At 32.5% G+C, this 14,667-nt stretch overlaps 1 protein-coding gene across 1 annotated transcript in view; it reads right to left on the reverse strand.

Moving 5' to 3' along the window:
- Positions 1 to 1,729: 1,729 nt before the first annotated feature.
- LOC102526872 (charged multivesicular body protein 1B2) overlaps positions 1,730 to 14,667 on the reverse strand; it is a 33,520-nt gene continuing 20,582 nt past the window's right edge. The window contains exons 3-8 of the mRNA XM_006219120.4: positions 10,588 to 10,734; positions 10,132 to 10,200; positions 9,949 to 10,056; positions 6,731 to 6,774; positions 4,299 to 4,371; positions 1,730 to 3,877 (exon numbers count right to left, since the gene is read on the reverse strand). Of these exons, the coding sequence (XP_006219182.1) occupies positions 3,833 to 3,877; positions 4,299 to 4,371; positions 6,731 to 6,774; positions 9,949 to 10,056; positions 10,132 to 10,200; positions 10,588 to 10,734 (486 nt within the window). The 3' untranslated portion in view covers positions 1,730 to 3,832. The remainder of the gene's footprint in view (positions 3,878 to 4,298; positions 4,372 to 6,730; positions 6,775 to 9,948; positions 10,057 to 10,131; positions 10,201 to 10,587; positions 10,735 to 14,667) is intronic.

The raw sequence follows: 14,667 nt of genomic DNA on the forward strand, positions 1-14,667 counted from the left end.
CTTATGAAAAAATGGCCACGATTTCCAAATTTGAATACTCGTATTTTCCTGACAGCTCAGACTGGGAAAAAAAAGAACCAATCCTTGCCTAGAAATGCTCTGCTAAACACCTATTTGTTTCAGGATGAACTACTCTCTAGTCAAGAATTTGATTAGTAGCTTTCACTGTCTCAGCAATAAAATAAAAAAATTATACAGTGGGAATAAAATGTGGATGAGGTATAACAAGACTTCTCTTGTAAGTCCAGTTAGAATCCAGGTGTAGTACACTGCTATGAACACTGGATTTGAAGTGAGACACATCTGTGATAAAATCCAAGCTCTCTTTTTTGGTAGCTGCATGAATCTTCACAATCTACTTTAACTATCAAGTCTATTTCCTGTTCTCTAAAAATTGGGATAACAATCACCCACCTGCTCACAGGATTCTTTTTGAGAATTACATAAACCAATGTATCAAAGTACCCAGAACCATTCCTAACAAACAATAGATGCTCAACAAATGTGGTGGATCTGATTTTCTCTGGCCTCCTCTTATGTAAAATGGGTGGTAGGGTGGATTAGATGTCCTCCAGGTTTCCGGAGACATAAGATTCTAAGACCCATAATATCTTAATACTGCATTTAGAATTCTTTGGGGTGAAAAGCAGAAAATTAAAAAAAAAAAGAATGGAGGGAATGTACTGTACTACAGCAACTCACTTCAGTTTACACAACCAATGTACTCTGCAGAGATTTGTAGAAAGGGAATCTAAGGCACAGAAGCAGGTAAGAGGATTATCAAGTTAGCAGTCAGTATCAGAGGCAGAGCTAGAAATCTAAATCACTGGAGATCAGGGCTTTTTTCCTCTACTCTACACTACACTAGAGCCAATTTAAGACTTTACCTTGGAGCTGTCATCTACTAACTTCAGCAAATCCACAGAAAATTAGGCTTAAGTTTGTCTCTGACAACCTGTCAATCACTTTGTTCTTATTTTCTTTATAAATAACTAGTACCCTTAGATTCTCTTCAGATAGTCCATCCAGAGGTTCCTTTCCCATAACTTTCTAAACTATAAGCAAACTAATCTCTCATCATAATTTACCTGTTCTAGGTCCTATTTCTGTCTATTTGTACCAATGATTGGTAATAAATTAACCAGGTAAAATAATCCAGCCCATAATGCTTACCTAAGATGGTTCATAAGAAGGTGGAAGATTTTAGGCATGGAAGCATTTAGGAGCAGAGGTATGACTTTTGTCAGGGGTTCTTTTTAAGAATGCTTTAAATAATGGCCACATTTTCTAAAGGGTGAAGGTGATGCAAAATGTGTCTGAGCATTTAATTATACTTATACATTCTACCAAATGATATAATCAAATACTTAGAAAAAAATCTGAAGAAAATTAGATAGGGAACTAAAAATTATGATGTCTACATTTCATAATAGCATAACTGGATGTGTTATTTTTCATTTTTTGAATCACTTATCAAATTAGAAATATAATTTATACCAACAAGGTAAGAGTTCACAGGTTGTGCAGCTATTGGTCTAAGGACAAATTGTAAGAAAGAAATTTTTATTATATTTATAAGATAATAGATGAATCCAAAAGTAAAATTTGGGTGTCTACCAGAAACAATATTTTTAAAAGATAAATCTGATATGGCTGTTAAATAAAACTATGAGCAGTTATCTTTAGATCAGAATCATTTATATTTCTAGATTTAAGTAAGCCATGTTCATAATTTAAAAATTTTTATTCAAGTCAAAAGAACAAAAGCTACAATTCCCACCAATGGAAAATAAGAAAACTCTATTTTATAGATATTTTAACCTCTTCTATACTTCTCTGGGATGTTCCAAATATAAACACATAAACTTACCCTTTACGTAGAAAAGACAAGGTATCAGTTATAAACAAAATGGAAGATTACCACATTGAGGTGACATCATATAGTCAATTACCAAGAATGTTAAATAGGTTTAACCCAAACTTAGCAAAAGAGTAATTTCTCATTTCATTAACCAGTAAAAAATAATCTTCATTTATATATGCTGTCATCTATAGTAGGAAACATCATATATGAATGGTGAGTACTTAACAAAAAAGAGCCTCCATAATTGCACTTTGAGTGCTTTCATGACTTATAATGGAAAAATTATCAAAATACATTTGCTCTTAATAGAATTTCATGAAATACTGGAATTCTTTCATGGATCAATCATACATTAAGTAAGGAAAATCACGTTATTTACTTAATTTAGATTAGTAGTATACTGTCTAAAATATAACTTGGTCACTTCTCCATATCTGAGGCTGTTACATCAGAAAATTGCAGGCATGTGTTAATTTGTTCATTTTAGTTTGGCAAAATACAGGTATTTCTGGGGAGATGGCAAGTAGTACAGCTGGTCATCATATGCTTTTCCCCAAGGATCTTGGCCTTCCAGAGTCTAGCGTTCTTTATAATCTTATGACTTTTCTGTTCATCCACCCCCTATGTTATGCTACCAACCTCCATTGGGCTGGAAGTTATTTGCATCACTGGGCATAACTTTCATTTATTTTATTTCCACTTCATTTATTCCAGTTATTCAAGTTGTTTAAGATAAAAGAATGAACACATTCAACCAGAACTTATAGTACAGCTGACCCCATAACAACACAAGTTTGAACTGTGTGGGTCCACTTATACACAGATTTTTTTCAATACTATAGTACTACACAACCTGCAGTTGGTTGAATCTCTGGATGTTGAACCGCAGATATAGAGGGCCAACATAATTATAAAATTGTATGTGGTTTTTCAACTGCAGAAGGGGCTCAGAACCCCTAAGCTTCACATTGTTCAAGGGTCAACTGTAGTTGTAACTAGAGTTGGTTCAACTTTGTTATTTTTTTTTTTTTGGTTTAAAAACACAGGCCAAGATTCTCGAAAACCAATCAACAATTATGTGGGAAATGTAAATGATATTAAGGCCATGCAAATTAATCTCCTTTTAAAACACAATCTAACAAGGGTTGAGTGGAAATAGGAGAATCATTAAGAATGTGTTTCAATTTCATTTGAAAGTATGAAAGGTTGAATTTCTGAGTCTTACCAGTGATATTTACCAAAGAGAATTTTTTTTAAATGAGCAAATCTTAATTTCTTTAATTTTGCTGATTTTTTATCAATGAAAAAATTTTTAATTTAAGGAATTTAAATAATATTCATTAGGCTACTGGGTAAAAATTCTCATAATAATCTAAATTCAAAAGCTGATGAACACAAATTAAAAGTCAACTGAATTTGTTTGGATAGTAAAAACAAACATAAAACACAAAAAGTAGCATTGTCCACTGTATGACACTAAATGAGGTACTTTCAGTTATGTAAACATATTAAGTAAACATGTTTTCCCTGCTTTTATTTTTATGCATCACATGTGAATGCAGACAGAGATGTAAAACTACTTTGAGTTAAAAAGAAACCATAATCTTTATTTTATAGTTTATTCTGTATAAATTACTTTATTCTGTAGTACTTTGATGCTAGATTTTTCATGTAATTTTTGAGGAAGATGTTTCATATACAACAAGTTAATGCTAGCTCAAAGACATCTACAAAAACTGTCTCACACTTTTCAACATAATATACAAAACTGTAAAGTCTGTCAAGGTGGAAACCCTTTGGACTTTCTTATTGGAAAGTATAGCAAGGTAAAAAGAAAGCATTATATACAAATAATGTTTAAGCATTCTGTAACAGATGGTGTTCTCAGTGTAACTGAAATGAAACTTATCTATATATACACACAAAATATTTCAGAAGTGAAGTAAACAAAAGCACCAGTTCTTTAAATTACACTTGATCACGTAGACGAGCAAGTCTCTGTGATAGTTCATCCTGGAGAAAACAAATTTTGAAAGTCATAGGGCTGTGACAAATATAAATCACTAATATTTTAAATAGTTCATATTTAAATAAGATTTAAAATATCATCTCAAGAATTCACACAAAAACCAACATTAATAGTTTAGTTTTTTAAAACATTTCAGAATATATGGAGAACTTAATAGAGCAGAAGGCTATGAAGGGGAGCAAATTCAATTTCTAAAAGAAATATGCATGCAAATAGAAAATGTCCATCATTAGTAAGTTAAAGGCTAATCACATTTTGCTAATTTATGATGTCATATTATAGTAGAAAAATACCTTTTATAAAAGAAGAAAAGGAGAATATACTTATTTATATATAAATATGAATACATATATATTTAATTCATTCATCAAGTTCATACAAATGAAGATAAAATCCAACATCTACCTGTTCCATGGAAGTAACACTTGTGCCAACAGAACCGGTCTGACCTTGCGGTAGTTCCATATTGAGATCAAGGCTACAATTTAAAAATAATTAACATAAATGAATGTTAATATAGGCATCTTGCTCCTTATCTAATTATAATAAGCAATAAAACAGGCTTATTGCAAACTTGAATATTCCATCTAGTATTTTACCTTAATTTAAATTAACATAATACTGATTCAATTTTATTAATGTGAACAGAACTTAAACATCTTCTGAATGTCCACCTTAGGATAAATGAATGTACTATTTTTAAAGAGTTTTTGTTGAGCCCTAATGGAGACCCATGTAGATGATAATCTTATGATAGAAAAGCTAATAAAAGACAGGAAAATGTTCTGGTCCTCTGAAAAAAGACCAAAACAACGGTCATCCAACATACTGAATTTATTGGAGATTACTATTATGTCTCCTACTGTAAAGAAAATTAATAATATGCCGAAATAAGATAAAACAGGCTAGATATATGTAGCCTTAGGATCAACATTCATATTTAATATCTGAGCTAATTTCAAGTTTAGTGTTTAGCTCCTGAGCTACCATTGGTAGAAATCATTACTTGCATCTAACTATATAACTGAAGCTTAGAAAATTTAAGACAACTTGCCCAAGGTCACTCTAGTGATAGACAGGATTCAAACCCAGGTTTGTCTGCCTCCAAGGCCCATTATTTTAATCTCTATTATAACTACTTCTCTAGGATACAAACTAGTCTTTCTGCCTGTATCTAGACCAGTGTATGCCAAATCCAGTTTGAAAACACTACAGTGAATGTAGTAACTTTAATAGTCATTGGGAGATTCTACAGAAATATTGTTATTTAAAAGGTAAAGATGCTATACTAAAATTTTGCTATAATAAAACAGAATGTGAATAAACATCTTTAAGGATGGGCATCAGTATTTCAACATCAGTGTTCTACCTATTTCTTCTGCTCCAGCTACTACCCATCATTGACATAAGAAATCTTTCTCCATTTGGCTCCACACCCTCAAAGAATATTTGACAATGTCTGGAGGCATTTTTGGCTGTCACAACTGGTGGGAGGGGTGATACTGGTATCCTGTGGGTAGAGGCCAGGGATGCTGTTAAATATTCTACAATACATAAGACAGCCCCTGGGATTATCTAGCCCAAAATGTCAATAGTGTCGAGGTTGAGAAATTCTACTCTAAATCTTATCAAAAAGTTTTCTACTGAACTTGATTTCCACTGAGGGTTGGCAAGGCTGTAATACGGCAATATTCATTTTATAAGATCTCCCCATCTGTATTTTCAAGCCCAATCTTCTTCTTTTGTCTTTGGTAGAAACAGAAATAAGTCCTTAGCCTCATATTACTAAAACAGTCTTCTGACATGCCTTGGTCTTTTTTACAATACTTAAAAATCACCTTTCTTACTACCTTCCTGTTGGTATATGGGCTATGTCAGGATACTTAAAACAAAATAGTGTACAACTTAACGTCCAGCCCTGTTCTCAAATAATGTAAACCTGGTTTATTAACCTCGGTTTTAATTCACTAATGATAGATACATTAGTGATCTAAAGAGCTGATAAACTAAACTGTTCATTCCAATTAAGCATTAATTTAGACACGAATAATACTCATCAACTCTATTTTCCAGGTGTCTTCAAATCTTCTCTTCTCAGGAGAAAAGAAAAGAGTACAAAATCTCTTTCAATCTATTACTCTACCTTTGAAGATAAAGCATAAAACTTTAGTATCACTCAGTCTTAATCTCTATCTTTGAAAAAAATTTTATTCTTTACTATAATGCTCTCTTGAACTAAATAATATACCAGAGAAAACTGATATGACTTCTGTAGCATACAAGTCATTCCCCTCTAACAAGAAGGGCCTAAAATAAATAGCCTCTTAACAGACACCCTATTTCTAATAGCAGTACCACAAAAGGTGCCAATTATTTACTTAAAAAAAAAACAAATAACCATCTGTAATAATGAAATGTTGCCATCTTTTGAACCCCTTGGACATTTTGCACATATTGCTCAGTTTGCAGGACTCAAATTGGGCTTAAGACTTAATGGCCTGATCATAGTAGAATTCTTTTGGAAGATCCTAGATTTAAAAAAGTAATCATTTGCTATATGCTGAACACAGAAGGTACTGAAGAAATTTTAAACACTCCTTCCTCCCTCAATCACCTTCCTCAATTTCTTATCACACAATAATTGAATCTATCTCCAGAGATTTTTAAGAAATACTAGGATGATTTGAAAAAAGTTATATTTTTATGAGCTTGACAAGTTGCTGGATGATTGTTCCAAAGGCCCTTCCAGCACTAAATTCTAGGGTCAAAACCTAACTCTGACCACTGGTGTAGTTATTAAATCAACATTATCTAATAGCACTTGAATAATTTCTTACCCAGCTTCATCTGCCATTTCCTGAAGCAGCATATCCACTTGGTTCTAGAATAAGAAAAGAAGAATTTTTATTTAAATGATATTTGCTTGTTGGGTAGTTTTTGTTTCTAATTTAGCTTCAAAAAGGGGGAACTGGTCTACAATTTTTAGAAGAAAGCTTTTTTAAAAAAGTATTTTTTTACCACCAGAGGGAGCTGAATTATCTCAGAAAATGATTTATTTCTGAATAATGCTAAATTATAGCCTTAAACTATGAGGTTACATGAAAAATATTAGCAGTGATATTCACATTATAATTTGAATCTGGGTAATGTAGCTCTCCAAGGAAGTGAAGCAATTTATAAAGCTCTGTTCTAACCCACTTTGCTTGTATTTAAAATGTAACAGATTTAAATTTTAATCATAACTGTTTAACTTAGTTAAAATATTTTGAACACACAGGTGTGAGTTCTAAGATGTAGTCACAGCTGTACCACTAACACGGTACATGATTTTACACAAATCACTAATAATGCTGTTGGGTCTTAGTTTCTCTTATTCTCTTTCATTCACTTTCAAAGTATTTCCAAAATACAAAAGTCCAGAAAATAATAGATCAAATACTTATGTGCTTAGATAAAATATCAAATACTTAGATCATTTTGTTTTTACCTCATATCTAAAATAACAATATTTGTATTTTTCAAATTCACTTAAATGGCATTATACTATGTATACTCATTATTCTGCAACCTGCTTTTTTCACTTAACCTAATAAAATCTAGTTATATTGAGATCTAGAGATCTAGTTCATTAACTTTCACTGCTGTATATTACTGCAATAAAGAAATATTCCCAATTATATTTTTCTATTTTATTTATGGACATTTAAACATTTTTGCCTAATCTCTCCTGATTACAGACAATGGTTCAATGAACATTCTCATATAGAAGTATGTTTATACACACATGTAGGGGATTTTTTGTGTATAAATTTGGAAGTAGAAGGACTAGGTTACAGGTTACATGCATTTTCATATACTTTGATTTTTTAAAAAATTTTAATTGTGCACCTACTTTATGCCAGATATCATTTTAAGTGCTGGGGATGCATCAATAAACAACAGTGCTAAAAATCCCTGCCTTCGTTAAGCTTACATTCTAGTGTGTGCATGTGAAAGGGGTGGGAGCAGATAAAACTTTTTCTAAAAAATTATGTGGTATATTAAGTGATATGTACACTAGAGAAAAATAAAGCAGGGATGGCAGATAGGGAGTATGGCACATGGTGGGCGTGCCGTTTGCTGTACTTTTAAGGATGGTCAGAAAAGACCTCACTGAGAAAATGACATTGGAACAAAGAACTGAAGGAGGTAGGGGAGCCAGCAATGAGAATGCTTACAAAACAGGAGGAAGAAGACTCAGGCAGAGGAACCTGTGAGTGGAATGACTTTAAGAAATGTACTTGGTGTGTTTGACAAATAACAAGGAGGCCAAGTACCTGAGTAGAGTGATGAGTAAACATAGGTGATAAGGTCAGAGAAGCAGGGTGAGACAGATCCTAAAATGACACTATAGGCCATTGTAAAGATTTTGGCTTTTATAAATTGAAGGAGATGTAGAGCCACTGAAGGGTTTTGAGCAGAACAATGACATGATCTGAACTATTTTAACAGGATTACTCTGACTGCTATGTTAAGAACGAACTGCAGATATTACCACATTTCTTCTCCACAGTGAATATGCCAATTTAATTCTAATTATTCATTAGCATGGTATAAGAATTTGGGCGTGTTCTAAGCGTGTTCAACCAGATCCCTCTCCATTTCTGCTGTAAGTTTTGGCTGACTCTTTATGAAGAATGTTTTGTACATATTTAAAGGTCCCAGAACCTAGCACAATACCTGAAGCAGGAGAAGGTGCTCAGCAAATGTTAGATGAATGAATCTCAAGATTTTTCAGAGTTATGAGGCATTTAGATATCATCAAATCCAACCCATACATTTTACAGCTATGGAAACTGAGGCCCAACGTAGTGAGTATTTTAAGGTCACAAACTTAATTAGTGGCAGACTATGGATTAGATCAAGTATCCTGATTATAAGTCATTCTTCTAATTCATTTGTGTTTTCCTGAACTTGACCATAAAATTACCTGGAAATCACCTAAGGTGCTTGAGTAAGAAACAGAAACTCTAGAACAGCACTTCTCAAAATCAGTGCACAAAAATCACCTGGTAATCATGTTAAAATGATTCTGATTCAATGTATCTGTGGACAGGGTCTGAATTTCTGCAATCCTAATGAGCTCCCAGATGATACAAATGTTCCTGATTCTTGCACCACACTTTGGGGAGAAAAGCTTTAGAGTAGGTATTAAAGTAATGGCTAAATATAAGCTCACTATAAGACATACACATTAATTCTTTCTTTCTCAACTCTAAAACCAGACATAAGCTTTTTCTCTTATTTACCTCAGTGAAAGGCATCATCTGCAGTAAAATTTTGATGGATGTCTATTGATTTTTTCCTAACCTATTTTGTAAATTATATTTTTCCATATTATCATCTGAAGTAGTGAAAACAAGTTCTTTGTTTACTTAATTAACCATATGATAGGCACTGGGATCAAAAACAGTGATAATGAAATTAATTGGCTATATGAATACTTAAGTTTCACAAAAACTTTGTTTCTGGCTTGTGTGACATCCAAACTAGTTTCAAATTTTAATGTTCTCTGTGCCATGTCTCTAAGTTGCAAATTCAACAACATCCTAGAAAAAAACCCTAGTTTTCTGAAAATAATTGATCTTATAATTTATTATTTGTTCACCTGTGGCTTGTGCATAAATAACATACTGAAAGAGCAGGCAGGAAGCAGAATGCTTGCAAATGAGATGAATTAGCTGAGGCTTAGGATAATATTTAATACCCACTGGCCTCAGTTAGCCTCTAGTGCAATGCCTTCATCAGTAAGAACCACTAGCAGTAAGGTAGAATCAAGTTCTAGACCCTCTAGACATGTGACCTATTATGATTCTTAGAATGTCAAAACAAGATAGGAAATGTTGTCTTCCAACATGTTCTCAGGAATCCTGGGTCAGAGCATAATTTCCTATTTGCATTTTGGGGATACATCATGTTTACTTAACACTCTAGAAATGATTTAGGCTCACAAAGCCATTATATTTTGAAGTTGGGTAATTTAAAAAGTTATTTTAAGTAGAGAAACCATTCTTACTTGTGGTGTTGTTAGGGTTGTAGTACTACTCATTGTGTCTTCCATTTGTTGTGTTTGAACATCCAGTGTTTCAAATTGCTGTTCAAATTTGTCCATGAGGGCAGAAATCTGCGAAAATAAATATAGTCATAAGGAAAAACTTACACTGAAAAGATTCTAGCTGAACATCATTTTTTTTTTTACCTTTTCAAGGTTCATACTTCTCAACGTAACATCCATAGACTTAACTACACCTGCCATGGACTTGGTTACCTATTAGGAGTTAAAAAAAAAAGACTGAGAATCCTATAATATAAGAAATCTCAAAATTTATGTAGTCTCTTAAATAAATTACTTGTAGATCATCTTGTAAATTTATCTACCATTTCCTTAATAGTAAAAATGCAGTATGTATTTCTAGTGTAGGCATTGACTTTTATCTTTGACTCTTCATTAGAAGACAACTAATCAGACCCTAGCTGAAAAGCCACTGCCAAAATAATTTTCTTCACTAAGCATTTTGATTATGCCTCCCCTGCCCTATAAAAGCCTTACCAACACCCTGTAGCACCTTTCAATAGATTTAGATTTCTGACAGCTCTTAATACCTTCAATAATTTAAATCAAGAGTTCCTATTATTTACAGATATTAAGGTTTACCTTGCCCATTGTTACTGCAGTTTGAACTCTGGCTGCCACAGCATCAACCCTAGCACTCATTCTCAAGAAATTAATTGCTTGGTTCTTCTGGCGGATTGCATTTTCAGCATGTATTCTTGCAACTTCTGTATTACCTTTCTGAATGGCCTGTTTTAAATACAGGAAAAGTAAATAGTGACGACAAAGACCAAAAGTAAATATTGGCGAAGAAAGGGACCAAAAGTACAGAAATTTTAAAAAAGAGGAAAACCCCAATTAACATATTTTAATAATATTTAAGAGGTTTTAGAATTAGTTTTTTAGGAAATAAAAGGAGAATCTATAATTTTTAAATTTTTTATTTATGATTAGAAGATATATGCTCATTAACATTTTAAGAGATTTGAATATAAAGTTTAAAATATTTCCCATAATCACTGAGCCATTACAACTATTAATATTTTAGTGTAAAGTATTCCAAGTACATAAACCTATTTACTAGAATGTAAATTACAAAAGTACATGCATTAAGAGTATATTGTTTTCTCACCTAGTTAAGGAAAGATTTTCAATTAAGTCAATAAAAAGATAACTACATCATCATTTCTAAAGGCTGTGTTGTATGGATGCACCATTAATCAGGACTTTCCTTGTGTGTGGTACAAACACTATACCGATAGTACATAAAATGATTTTAGATGTTACACAGACATAAGTACTTCATTTTAATTATGCATTCATTTAAATGTATATTTCAAATGGATGTAACTAGCATAGATTCATGCTTTCTGCTATACTGTAATAGGCATGGCCAGGTATAAAGTTAAAAGTCTATTTAAAGAAAAATATTAAATAGTTCAGATGTTACACCAGTATAGCAAAACTGATACAACACAGAAGCAACTGAAATTAGAGAACATGGATCAATAAGATATCTGATTGCTGGGTATTTAATTTACTTCCAATTATTCAATAATACAAAAACCAATGTGATAAATATATTAGTACATGTAAACTCAACACTTTCCAAGGTTTTATTCTCCTGGTTAACATCCATAACCACACACAGTTATAATTTTTTTCTTGTGATGAGAACTTTTAAGATCTACTCTCTTAGCAACTTTCAATATACAATACAGTATTATTAAGTATAGTTACCATGCTGTACATTATATCCCCAGGACTTTTTTTATAACTAGAAGTTTGTACCTTTCGACCATCTTCACCCATTTCACACATTCCCTCATCTCACAGACTCGCCCATTTCCTGCTTCCAACAACCACAAATCTGTCCTCTTTATTCATGAGTGTTTTTTTTTAAGATTCCACATAAGTTAGATCACATGGCATTTGACTTTCTCTGTCTAACTTATTTCACTTGGCATAACACCCTCAAGGTCCATCCATGTTGTTGCAAATGGCAAGATTTCCTTCCTTTTATGGGTGAATAATATTCACTTTATATACATATATATATATATACATGCACACACATACATACATAAATATATATACATATATGTACATATTCTACATTTTATTTTTCCACTCATCCATCGATGGACAACAGGTTGTTTCCATGTCTTGGCTATTATAAATAATGCTGCAATGAAAATGGGGGTGCATGTATCTCTTTGAGTTTAGTGATTTTTTCCTTTAAATACCCAGAAGTGTAACTGCTGGACCATATGGTAGGTTCTAATTTTCATTTTTTGAGGAACCTCTATACTATTTTCCATAGTGGCTACACCAATTTATATCCCTACCAACAGTGCATAAGAGTTCCCTTTTTTCCACATCTTCTCCAACACTTGTTGCTTCTTGTCTTTTTGATGACAGCTATTCTAACAAGTGTGAGGTGGTATCTCATTGTGCTTTTGATTTCCACTTGTCTGATGATGAGTGATGTTGAGAACATTTTCATGTACCTGTTGGTGATTTGTAATTTTTTTTAAAATGTCTATTTAAATGTCTGTGCATTTTTAATCAGATTTTTTCCTATTGAGTTGTATGAGTTAATTACATATTTCACATATAAACCCCTTATCTGATTGATGTATGATTTGCAAATATTTTGTCCCATTCAATAGGTTGCTTTTTAAATTTTTTAATAGTTCCTGTTGCTCTGCAGAAGCTTTTTACTTTGATGCAGCCACATTTGTTTATCTTTGCTTTTGTTGCCGTTGTTTATGGTGTCAATTCCAAAAATTCATTGTCAAGACCAGTGTCAAGGAGATTTACCACCTATGTTTTCTCCTAGAGTTTTATGGCTGCAGGTCTTGAGTTCAAATCTATAACTTATTTTGAGATAATTGTTGCAGATGCTGTAAGACAGTGGTCTAGCTTCATTCTTTTGCAATATGGCTGTCCAGTTTTCCCAACACCATTTACTGAAGAGACTGTTCTTTCCCCACTGTATATTCTAGGGTTGTTTGTTGCAAATAAATTCCCATATATGTGTGGGTAATTTCTGATTTCTCTATTCTGTTCCACTGATCTGTGTGTCTATTTTTATGTCAATACCATGCTGTTTCACTTAACTATAGCTTTGTAATAATAGTTTGAAATCAGGAAGCATGATGTCTTCAGCTTTGTTCTTCTTTATCAAGGTTGCTTTGAATATTCAGTCTTTTGTAGTTTCATATAAATTTTAGGATTGTTTGTTCTATTTCTGTAAAAAAAATGCCATTGGTTTCTTGACAGGGATTTCACTGAATCTGTAGATTGCTTAGGGGATTATGGATATTTTAGCAATATTAATTGCTGTGATCCATGAGCATGGAATCTCTTTCCATTTATTTGCATCTTCTTCAATTTCTTTCATCAGTGTTTTATAGTTTTATGTGTAGTCTTTCATCTTCTTGGTTAAATTTTCCTAGGTATTTTACTTTTTTGATGCAATTGGAAATGGGATTGTTTTCTTTTTTACTTCTAGTTTTATTGAGATGTAATTGATATACAGCACTGTATAAGTTTAAGGTATATAGCATAATGATTTGACTCCATACTTCAAGAAATGTTTTACCACAATAAGTTTAGTAAATATCCATCATCTCATATAGATACAAAATTAAAGAAATAGAAAAAATATTTTTTCCTTGTGATGAAAATTCTTAGGATTGTTTTCTTAATTTCTTTTTAATAGTTTGTTATTGATTACAGAAACACAACCGATTTTTGTGTATTGATTTGTGTCCTGTAACTTTACTGGATTTGTTTATTCTAACAGTATTTTTGATGGGGTATTCTGTATATACTATCATGGGTTTTCTATATATAATATCATGTTATCTGCTAATAGAGACAGCTTTACTTCTTTCTTCCTGATGTGGATGCCTTTTATTTCTTTTTCTTGCCTAATTGCTCTGGCTAGGACTTCCAGCAGTATGTGGAATAAGAGCGGTGAAAGTGGGCATCCCTGTCTTGTTCTTGATCTTAAGGACTATCTTTTAGCTTTTCCTCCTTGAGTATGTTAGCTGTGGGCTTCTCATATATGGCTATCATTATGTTGAGGTACATTCCCTCTATATCCACTTTGTTGAGAGTTGTTAACATGAATAGATGTTGAATTTTGTCAAATGCTTTTTCTGCATTTATTGAAATATGATTTTTATCTTTCATTTTGTTTATGTGGATATCACACTGATGATTTGTGGATGTTGATCCATCCTTACATTCTGAAAAAAATCCCATTTAATCATAGTCTCTGATTAAATAAATTCTGTTTAATCCACATAAATCCCCTTTAATCAAATGCACTGCTGCATTTGTCTTTTAATGCCTTTCAAAGCATTGTTGAATTTGGTTGCTACTATTTTGTTGAGGATTTTTGCATTTATGTTCATCAAGGATATTGGCCTATGTTTTTTCTTGTAGTTTCTGTGTCTTGTTTTGGTATTAGGGTAATGCTGGCCTTATTAAGTGAGTTTGGATGTGTCCCCCTCCTCTTTTAACTTTTTGGATGAGTGAGTTTGAGGTTGGTATTACAGTTGACCCTTGAACAACGTGGGGGCTGGGGTGCAAACCCTCCATGTAGTCAAAAACCAATATATAACTTTATAGTTGGCCTTTGTATCTGCAGTTCTACATCTGCAGATTCCA

Source organism: Vicugna pacos, chromosome X, assembly GCF_048564905.1.
Source record: "Vicugna pacos chromosome X, VicPac4, whole genome shotgun sequence".
In the NCBI taxonomy this organism is placed as follows: domain Eukaryota; kingdom Metazoa; phylum Chordata; class Mammalia; order Artiodactyla; family Camelidae; genus Vicugna; species Vicugna pacos.